Source organism: Eurypyga helias, unplaced genomic scaffold (genome assembly GCF_000690775.1).
Source record: "Eurypyga helias isolate BGI_N326 unplaced genomic scaffold, ASM69077v1 scaffold45471, whole genome shotgun sequence".
NCBI classification, from domain to species: Eukaryota; Metazoa; Chordata; class Aves; order Eurypygiformes; family Eurypygidae; genus Eurypyga; species Eurypyga helias.
In genome coordinates this window covers 3,903-14,408 of record NW_010233679.1, presented here as the reverse complement: position 1 = coordinate 14,408, position 10,506 = coordinate 3,903, and the positions used below count along the sequence as shown (strand labels likewise).

The 10,506-nt window shown below is 50.1% G+C and overlaps 1 protein-coding gene across 1 annotated transcript in view; it reads right to left on the bottom strand.

Annotated features, from left to right (window-relative positions):
- Window positions 1-269: 269 nt before the first annotated feature.
- The window catches only part of DRD3 (dopamine receptor D3), an 11,693-nt gene continuing 1,456 nt past the window's right edge, over window positions 270-10,506 (bottom strand). Inside the window, exons 2-6 of the mRNA XM_010161790.1 lie at window positions 5,216-5,328; window positions 3,865-4,007; window positions 2,557-2,753; window positions 1,318-1,663; window positions 270-480 (exon numbers count right to left, since the gene is read on the bottom strand). Coding sequence (XP_010160092.1) covers window positions 284-480; window positions 1,318-1,663; window positions 2,557-2,753; window positions 3,865-4,007; window positions 5,216-5,328 — 996 coding nt within the window. The 3' untranslated portion in view covers window positions 270-283. The remainder of the gene's footprint in view (window positions 481-1,317; window positions 1,664-2,556; window positions 2,754-3,864; window positions 4,008-5,215; window positions 5,329-10,506) is intronic.

The window sequence follows — 10,506 nt, the reverse complement described above, 5'->3', positions numbered from 1 at the left end:
CTCCCTCCAGGAGTGGGAAGCACTCTCGCGAGCAGGAGCGTTGAGGCTCGGTGTGGAAAGCGGCTGTGCAGGTGGGGCAGGTTCCTGCTCTTGGCTCCGGTGCAGAGGGTGCCTGGCTGTCGGCAATCCCCGCGTCCCGCTGCCCCCCGCCGCTCCCAGCCGAGGGGAGCGCATCACTCCCCACAGCCTGTGAGGCGGAGGGAGGGAAGGGCCCTGAGCCTCGGCCCCAGCCCGGGAGTCTGGCGCAAGCCGCAGCCCGTGCAGCCCGGTGCCGGCCCCGCTGTCAGCAGCAGAGGATCTTGAGGAAGGCCTTCCGGAAGTCGGTGTTGAAGGTGGTGTAGATGATGGGGTTGAGGGCGCTGTTCACGTAGCCAAGCCAGGTGCTGGCACTGTACAGCCCCGGGGGCACGTGGCAGGACGGGCAGTGGGTGTTGAGGATGTGAATCAAGAAGAAGGGCAGCCAGCAGACTATGAATGCCCCTGGGTTTAGAGAGAGGGAGAAAACGACCCATGGTGTTAGAGAAACAACTACTTGGAAAGGGGCCTGCACCTCTGCCCTCTCCCTGCATACTCTCCCTGGTGCCGTGCGCTTGTCTGCCTTTGGGAAACACTGAAGGTGACGGTCATTCCCGATACAGACGGACTTGGTTCAGGCTCCTTGGGACCAGTTATGTGAATGGATGGAAGGGGGCGGCTTTGGAAGCGGCCTAGCGACAGCCAGAAGAAAGTGAACACAGCTTAGAGGGCAAGAACGCTGCCTTAGCTGATTTAATCTGTCACGACAAGGGCTGCGCCATTCCCCCGCTAGTGCAGAGTGAATGAGGGGAAGCAGTGTGTCTGGGGCTGCAGTTTCCTGGCCTCTCTCTCCAGCCCTGTAAGCTGGTTTCTCTGCAGCTCCTTGCCTCAGTTTCCCCTTCTGTAATTGGAACGAGCAGGTGCTGCGTGTATGGAAATTTAGAATTGTTCCAGCTTTCCGATGTTAATATATTGTTGTTGTTGTTGTTATTATAGTAAAAGAAAGGAAAAGGGAAAGTATTGGCTGTTGCTCCCTCTAGCAGGGCTTGTTGGCCACTGACAACACAAAAGGGAAACAAAACATAGCAGGTAAAACACTAAGATACTTGGTTCTCCACGTTTGAGACCATTACCCTAGATCCCTAAATGTCCCACCACTGTCTCTTCTGAGTCTGGGGAGCAGTACCAGCTGAAGCCTGGGCCCGGCTTGCATTGTTTTTAGTCTCAGTACTGCATTAGGGGATTCGCAAGTCCCAAACCATCACCCCTTGAACCCCACAGGGCGGAGCGGCTGTCACTCACCCAGGACAATAGCTAGCATCTGCGTAGCCTTTCTCTCCCGAAGCTGGATCAGCCGAGGCTGCTGGTGCGCTAGCTTCAGAGAGCTGATGGTCTTGCCGTCGCTGAGCCTCCGTACCTCCAGCCCTGGCTTCATACTCTTTCTCCTCTCTTCCAGCCGGTTGTGTTGTGCCATCCCCGGTGTTCTGGTGAGGGGTGCCTCGTGGCAGAAGCTGCGGTACCGCTGCAGGCTGAAGACAGTCAGCAGCTTGCTTTTGGTAGACGTCTCCTGGCCTGAGCATTTCAGTGGGAGACAGGGGGAGAAGGTGCCCTGGCATCTGTTTGGCAAAGCGTTTCTTTCCATGTGTTCCTGCAAAAGAGGATACCACAGAGGAACTAGGAACCATCCAAACCATTCACTGGGTCAAAAGATGACAAGGAAAATTATAGGAGTCATCCTTATCCCTGCTTCCTTCTTAGGTGTGCACCATATCCTCTGGACTGACCTTGGCATATCAGAGGGGTGAGCCAGCACCAGACAACTCTCTGCCTCCATCCCACCACGGAGAAGCATGAGAACAGCAAGAGCTGAAGCACCCACTCTGCTAAGCTTTCACTTGTATTTTGGTGTTGGCCTTCCTCCCCTCAGCATCCCCACCCTTTTCACATGTGGCGTCACCGTGAGAAAATGGGTGAAACAAGCGGATATGCGTGACCAGGCGATGCCTTTCAAACCATTGTGCCGGTTCCCATGGCTGCAGATGTTTCATCTAGAAAGGTCAGTGGAACAAATGCTCCGTGCACCACGAGCATTTTGACCTCTTAGATCTGTCAGAGGAAGAGCTTTTTTTTTTTTAAATAATCTAGGTTAAAGCCTATGAAGCCCTGAAAACAAAGCTTCATACAGCAAAAAATCAATAAATGAAGACAGGAAAATCAATAAATGAAATGAGCCAGCCTTGTGCGTGGCTGAGAAAGCACTGCTCTGAAGAAACATGGAAGGAGTCTGTGCATTTTTCTAGTTGCCCGTTTCCAGAGGGCAGAGACACACAGGGAGTATCCTCCTTCAAAAGGGCTGAGAAGGATTTGAGTGGAGCTTCTGCATCTCAGATACTGCGGTGTATGAGTGAGGGATGGGATGAAAACATGCCATGTCCCTTCTTTATGCTTTCTGTTCAGTGCTTTGACCCGTTTGAGGAGAAGAGGTGATGGACCATGCCCTGTCCTTTTTGACAGCTCCTGCTGCGTTCATGTGGATCTTACTTTGTGCTCATAACACGGTTTGGTGCTGGCGCTGTGGCTGCCCTGACGGGTGAGGGTTCGCTTCTTTTGCCTTTGTCTTAGCACGAGGTAAATCCGGACATAGAGCAGCAGGGTCACCATGAAGGGGAGGTAGAAGGACACCAAAGAGGAGTAGATGATGAAAATAGGGTTGGATATGGAACAGACACTGGGATCCCCTGGGGAGGAGAAGAGAGAGAGAGAGAGGAGCGGCTGAGCTGCTTCAGTGTAGTACAAGGAGGCTCTGGTGCGCTGGCAAAGCAAGTCGAAAGGTGGCTGGGGGCACAGGCAGCCTAAGGAGTTGCCTGTCTCTCTTGTTGCAAACTATACCAGGGCCTACCCACTCACCTAACTGATGTTTAAAATTAATTGGACTTAAAATTAAATTGGACTTTACCCAGGGCCATCTCGCATGACCCAATGTGCGCCTGCGTGCCTTTCTGGCCAACAGCTCTCCCCCTTCTCTCATGTCACTCTCATCCTTCTTTCTCCTTTTGTCCTTTTCCCTGTTCCTCTGACAGCCCCTGAGCTGTCTAGTTCCAGAGGTGTGCCTTCACCCCCGCCTGTCTGGACCAAGCAGTGGGGGACAGCAGCACTTCCCACCCCTTGTCCCTTTCTTGCCTGAAGCACTGCACACAGGGTGGATGGGGAGGAGAGGACTTCCACCTGCATCTCAGTGGGGTGGAAGCCTCCCCTGCGCCCCTGTCTCCAGGGATATTGGGCTGCCCTAGGTGAGGGGAAGGAGAAAGACCAACCTGCTTCCAGGAGAAGGTTAAATTATTTGCTCTCCTCAGGGATTAGGTGAGGAAGCAGACAGCCAGTTGGACGAGAAGGAGTTTTCTCGCACGCAGTGCCAATAGGCAATCCTTGCTGTTTAGAAACGTGTCTTGTATCAGACTGAAAACTGTGTGTCTGGACCTGTTGATATCGTCGAGATGCAGTAAGTCTGATGCACGTCTGGAGATTTGCTCTGTGTGCGCAGAGTGATCGTTTGAGGGGATTTGTAGACTTGGATGCTTTGATGAGCATGGATTTGGCAGTAAAGCAGGCAGGTCTGTTCTCAGAGCAATAGGCACTGTCTGCCTGAGCAAATGGCAAGTGTAGAGACAAGAGCACTTCTGCTCTCCAGCACTGGAGATTTTTTTCACCCTTCACAGTCTGCTTTCCAGTTCCCTAAAATTTCCTGTAACTCAGAAAGTCTGCCAGACACACATTAAATGACCTGGACATACACAAGGCAGCTCCATTTCCTACCCCTCTGTGCGTGCCATTGCCTGGGACGTCACCTACCTGTAGTATTGAAGCCGAAGAGGAGAGGGCACGACACTGCAAACGCCAGCATCCAGACTGCCACGATCATGAGAGAGACCCTCCTGCAGGAGCTCTGCCCAGTGCTGTACTGGTACTGAACTGGTTTCACCACTGCAGTGTATCTGCAGACCAAACCAGCTCCAGAGGGAGGAGAGGTAAGAATGGAGGGAGGAAAAGGACCAGGTTTTAAAAGGAGAAATGAAAGGCAGATTGGGAACATGATGGTGAATGTGGTGAAGAAACAGAAGAGGAAAGGAGATAAGATCAGATGATGGGATTGGCGATTTGTAGGAATGGTAAGTGGGGTGTTGGGGAGAAAAACAGAGGAAATCAGTTAGTTGTCAGCACTGTGGTGAAATGCTCTGCAGAATCACCAGCATTGTGAAGCTAGGAGATTTGGGATATGAGCTGGGTCTAGAAACCCCAGGAACCCTCCATCCCTCAAGCCTCTAAGGCTGTAGGTGTACTTCTGGGAAAGAGCAGGCTCTGGAGCAACCACAGCCCACCACACATGTGCCTCAGCTGCCCGCTGGTGTCGGCCTCGCTGACAGCCAGAGCATTGCCCACAGGTGGGTGTCCGGGCCCTTCAGCTGCTGGGGTGCCTCAGGGGATGCAGCTCGCAAGCCTGGGGTTTGGGAAGACACAGGAGTCTCATCTTGAGGATAGCCCCAGAGCTGCTCCTTGCAGACAGAGCTGAACTGAAAGAAGGATGAAGACTGCCATGGACAAACACCAGACCAACCCAGCAGTGAGAGCTGCTTTGTATGTTTCCCCTTGTACCACATATTACAAAGGTCCAGCATGCCGTGTTTGTCCTTTCCCCCCTCCTCAGACCTGACAGCACCGCGTGTGCCCAGCTCTTGGCTCCCAGCCATCCACGTTGCTCAGCATAGGCTCAGCTTTAAGACGCCGAAAACCGACAAGGATGAAGATTGCACAGCAATAATCTTCACCCCTCGGTGCATATGGCAGCAATTTGTTTATTAAAACTTCATGAGTGAGGTGTCTGGAAGGTGCAACCCTCTTTGAGACTCAATGGGCGCTAGATGACCAATCCTGGTTCCTGCCATGAAGATGGGGTTGATTACCTACTGGTGGTGCTTTATTGCCCGGGTCTCTCTGCCCTTTCCTTAAGTGCCAACACCTTCTAGTAGTTGGTGGGCAGAGCTGTACCAACAGCAGCAGTGGCAGCGACAGACTCGCAGGGAGGTTTATCTTCCTGAAGATACCGATGCTGCTCATGCAACCCAATTGCCCTGTCCCCGCCACGCTTGGCTACAGCGCCGACCCTCACCTCCGGAGTACCCCACTGGGTGCTGTTGGCTCTCACCTGTCGATGCTGATGGCGCAGAGGTTTAAAATGCTGGCTGTGCACATCATTACGTCCATGGTGACGAAGATATCGCAACAGATGCGGCTGAAAGTCCAGACTCCTCCAGTCACCTGCACCAGCAACCACCAAACTGTCAGCTCTGTTCTGCACCAGGTCCTGATAAGTAACCTATAAGTAGGTGTTCTCCTCCGAATATCTCAACGGTACATGAGTTCATGTCCGCTGTGATGCGCAGAGGGAAACCGAGGCACATATGTTGTGTGCAGGAGGTCACAGAGAAGGAACCCAACCCCCATGTCAATCCCTTAGTTACTCTTACAGAGGGAGGCAGGGTGAAGAAGTAGATAGCAGCTTTCCCTTTCCTTAAGGCTTAGCATGATAAATTGAATTAAATTTGACAACGCTGTATATATCCTATGATTAAGGATTATCTGAGACAACCTAGAGGTTGAAAGTGTTTCTCAGCTTAGCTGCTGGAGTTCTCTTGCAGGGAATGAGCTGGGGAAGTGCTTCAAATTTTATGCATTTATGTAGGAAACAGAGACCTGAGAGGCGAGGCTTCTCCAAAACCTTATTCGGATTCTTATCTCAGTTACAGATTTTGATTATTAGATCTCAGCGAGAACTCACAAGCTATTTGGATAAAGAGTTTTGGTTTGCTACCACACCAATCTTTTGTCCTGCTTGTTTTGAGTTTTTCATCTGAAGCATGTAATTGTGAAAGCTTAGCTGTGGCCAGTCTTCATGACGGAGAAATGAGTTTTTGGCCTGGCCACCAAGCTCTTGACAATGGCCTTTGCGGCTGTCAACGATAGGCTCCAAGCAGGGTGAGGCGCTGCTCCGCTCTGGGCTGGGGTGATAGCTGCCTCCCTGCAAGGCGGGCTGCCCCAACACCTGCTCCCTGTGGGAGATGGATGAGGAGGCAGCCTGCCCTCCTACAGATATGCCCATTGGATGAGTCCAGGAAACGAATCTAGTGCTGCGCCAGTTGGAGAGGGGGTAGGAGCGAAAGAGGGAGGAAAGCCGTGGCTTGGAGAGAGCCTGGATTTTAGTCCTTAACCCTGGAGATCCTGCTAGTTCAGGGAACAGGGCTTGTCTAGCCTGGAGAAGAGGTGGCTTTGGGGGGGACCTAGTAGCAGTCCTCCAGTGCCAAGTGGGAGGTTATTAAGAAGGTTGGAGCCAGGATATGAAGAAGATGGAGCCATTTTCTCACAGTGGTGCGTGGTGAGAGGAAAAGAAGCAACAGGCAGAAGCTGAAAGAAGAAAGGTTCAAACTGGCTGTGAAGGTGAACACTCTGACTGTGAGGACAGTGAGGAGAGGAGCCAGTTCCTGGGTGAGTCTGTGCAGGCTCCATCCTTGGAGGTTTTCAAGACCCACGCAAAAATACCCATCGTGGATCGAGCCAGAGAGGGTGCCCCAGAGTGAGCTTGGCTTCTAAGGCAGCGGACAAGTGTCCATGCCTAGGACGGACAGGGCTCCTTCCGGAGATGCGCTTGTATAAATACAAACTCACCCTGTGCGGGTTGTTTTCAGGGCTGTTTAAGAATTCTAAGAAATTCAAAAGGTTTGGATCGTGCCACATAGGCACAGAAACTTGCTGAGGTGAGCTGTGTCTTTAGGATGTTCTCTGTTGGGCCCAGCAGCCATGTGTCAGAAGTCAGGTATCGGACAAGGCAGGCTTCCATCAGACCTCCCTGGCTCTGATTGAATGCAGGGGAGAAAAATGGCTATTGGCTTGCAGAATGCAGTAGGAAACTATGCTACCACCTTGGGTTCCCAGATATTCTGGGCTCCTTTGTTTTCCTATAAAAAAAAAGCAAGAAAAGGAAAAAAAACCCAAGCCCTTAGGGTTTTTCTGCACAACGAGGTGGTCTACAAGATGTGCAAACTCAAGGCTGTCCCTCTGAAATTAAGAATCTTGATAGGTAGGTTCAGTTTTCAAAGAAACCCCACACCTTTTTTTGCTTTAGCTGAAGATTTTGAGATCTGCTTAACCACCTCAAAATATATTTAAAAAACCCCTATAAATGCTGGAAGCCTTTGCAGTGGGACCCAGTAAAGGGTGTTTCTGTACTCTGAGGCAAAAAGCAACGCAGCATCTGTATGATCTGCGGAGCCTGAAGAATATTTCGCTAGGAGCTGGTGCCAGGTGTTTGCATGAACGCCAGCTGCCAGCAGATGTGCAAGCACTTAACTGAAAGGAGTTTCCAAGGTCCAGAGCACATTCAAACGCTAAGCCCGAAGAGAAGCACTGGGAATGCGAACCATTAAAAGTGAAGAAGGTGGTGGTGGGAATGGCATCCCTCTCAGGATGATGCATTCAGATCACACCACCTGCGTACTGAGCTGTAGCTTCTAATAAGAGGATGCTTGACAGATCAAAACGTTGGGCTAAAACCCCATCCTCGTTTCCACCAGCCACAGCTTCTAAAATGGGGAGTAGCTCTGCGGAAGCTGGTGAAGTAGTTAATATTTACCTGTGGGGTATGCAAATCCGGTATTCATTCCAGAATTCAACAATGAAGAAGAGCCTTTTTATTATAGGCCTCATTCATAATTTAAAAAATTTGATTTCCTCTCTTTCCTTTTCTTGCTCTGTTTTGCTCATCTTTGTCAGAGCAGCTAGAACTTGCCAGCGTGCATTTCTGGTTTTCAGGTGCTGGCAGGGTACCTATGCTTCATCCCTCTGGTGCCTTTTGTCCAGGAACCTCAAAGCACATCACAGCTATTAATTGAATGAACCCTCACAACTGCCTGGGTGAGGTGGATGATCAGATATTGTTCTCTTACAGCTGATGAGAGCAAACCACAGAGAGATGAGCAGGTAGAATCTCTCATTACCACCCGGCGCTCGTGCAGCAGGAGTGGGAATAGAGTTCAGGATGAAAACCTGGCTCTTTCAAAGACAATGCTAAAGCTCCCCGTAGACAATTCAGGTCAGGTTTTCACCTCATCTTTCTTGATGACCAGTCTGCTTTACACACAAAATTGTGGTATTAATATTTTTAAATTTCCAACACTATAGGAAGTCTTCCAATTTAAAAAAAAAACATTGTGCATTCATAAACTTATTCAAATCTGTCTCTATCCTGAATCCTCGGAAATAACTAAAAAGATATCTGTAAATCAGATCTGTGCATGATGCCGTGTTGAGGAGTATATGGATGGGAAAGAATAAAGTATGGACACAGGTGCATCGGGTGCTGACAGGCATGTAAGCAGAGGTGCATCTAAGCATGCTCACTTAAGCGTTTTGTGTTTAAGAGACCGTTCTTCCTGGGGGTGCCGTTAGCTCCCCGCAGCTGTGAAGTGGCCGCTTACGTTTTTGCATGGCAAGAGTAAGTAAGAGCAGGCCAGCCGACATGGGTAAACTGCTGAGCCGCGGTAACTCAGTTGTCTGTCCTCCCTCTGACGGAAGTCTGGAGACCTCCATGAGCTTGGAGAGCAGTTGTAGGTCTCGCTGCTCCGGTGTGAGAGCCACAGAAGAGGAGACAGCGTCACTCTCACTGGACAGCAGTGGCAATCACCTTCCGAAGCTTTTTTCCCCTTTGGAAGTAGAACTGGATGTTGTGAGAAGACTGAGGAAGATGTTCCACGCCCTGCTGCTACATGTCCTCCTCCATTTATGCCATGGCTATGAGGCGTGATGGCATTTAATGCCATCAAACCCCGGTGGGCAGGATGCCCTAGTGCTACTGTCTTAGAAACCTTGGTGAGCTTCAGTCATCGCAGCACCACGACATCGAGGTCAGTGAAGAATCGGGGTAGCAGTACTGGTATATTAGACCTACCCACTGACCTCCTAAGATTCCTAGACACAGTGCTGAACAGCATTTTTGTTTCAGAGACTTCATTGATTGGAGGTGAGGATTTTGAGGTTATGATGTGTTGCTATTGTTACTGTCACAGCCTTCCCAAAAGACTTCTTGGAGACAGTGCTAGTTGGCATGATTGACAGAATGGCAGATTTCATGGAGAAGGTCCAGGCCACAGATGGCTCTAAAAATTGAGTGTAAAGCACAAAGTTCACAAGTGACATTTAAACCTGAAGTATTAATCTCATCCACCAATAGCTTCTCCGTAAATAATGGCCAGGTTTCGGATGTCTGGTTTGGCAAACGTTCAGTAGATGAATAGGTATTGTACGTGGGTTTTGGGGACTGAATGATTTCTTGGCAATTTTCACTGAAGCATGATGCCATTTCCCCTTCATTGGTTAATACTGTTGATCCATAAACAGTAGCAAATATCTAAATGACTTCGGGGCTCTTTTGGACTGTTTTTTAAATCTTAATCTTGCTGGAGTCCTACAGCTTAGCTCTCTAGGGGATACTGCGCAATGCTGGGAGTGGTCGGTTGGGTTTGGGATGTGTGTTCTCCCTGTTGTTTGGGTGAGTCTTGGATCAGCTGCTTTGATTCTACAAGCCCTAGAGGTGGAAATGAATCTTGGCTGGGTCTACAAACGCAACGGGGGAATGGATCCACTGTGCTCAGCAGCTGTGACCACCGTACTGCGTGGGGGCAGGGGCTGCTTCCCAGACGTGCCTCGGTCCCACCCTCTCCACAGCCAGAGTGAGGGGTAAGTCTTTTCTAATGCAAAGCATACTGTGATTTCATTAAAGATCGGAATACGCTTGAAGTGACGATGGACTATTCCAGTCTGAAATAAAATTTGACTTCAGATAACATTTTTTAGTTGCAATCAAATTGCAGAATCTAAGTCTGTCTTGCTGGGATGGCTCCCCCCAACACACACTTATTTCTTGCTTTTTAATCATTCGACGTAACATGACTGAGCTGTACACATCCTGCAGGCCAGCTCCGGGACCGTTCCACACAGATTAGTCTGAATGTTGCTATTGACTTCATTAGGAACATGATCATACACGCAGTATCATGGTGCTCTCTTTGTTCTTTCACCCCATGGCAGTACTGTACATAAACAATTAACCGTCAATGCCCCTAATAATAATGCTTATACACAAAGGAAACCCCTAATTTTTCTTAATTGTAGCCTTGCTGAGGCTGCAGTGGGCACAGTCTGGGAGAGCGGCTTGGATTAATACAAGGGAAATGCCTAGGCTCTGTGCCAAAGCTCAGCGCTGTGTTGCCTGTTCAACATACTCCGGTGGCAGAGGAGGGCTGTAGGCCACCGCCAGCCCCCTGCGACTTGATCAAATCCCTTTGTACCCACATAGCAGGTCTGGCATCTGCTGGTCTTGTCCTGCCTTGTCCTACTTTCTGTTCCCGCACTGCGCAGTCCATATGCACAAGTCAAGATCCCTCT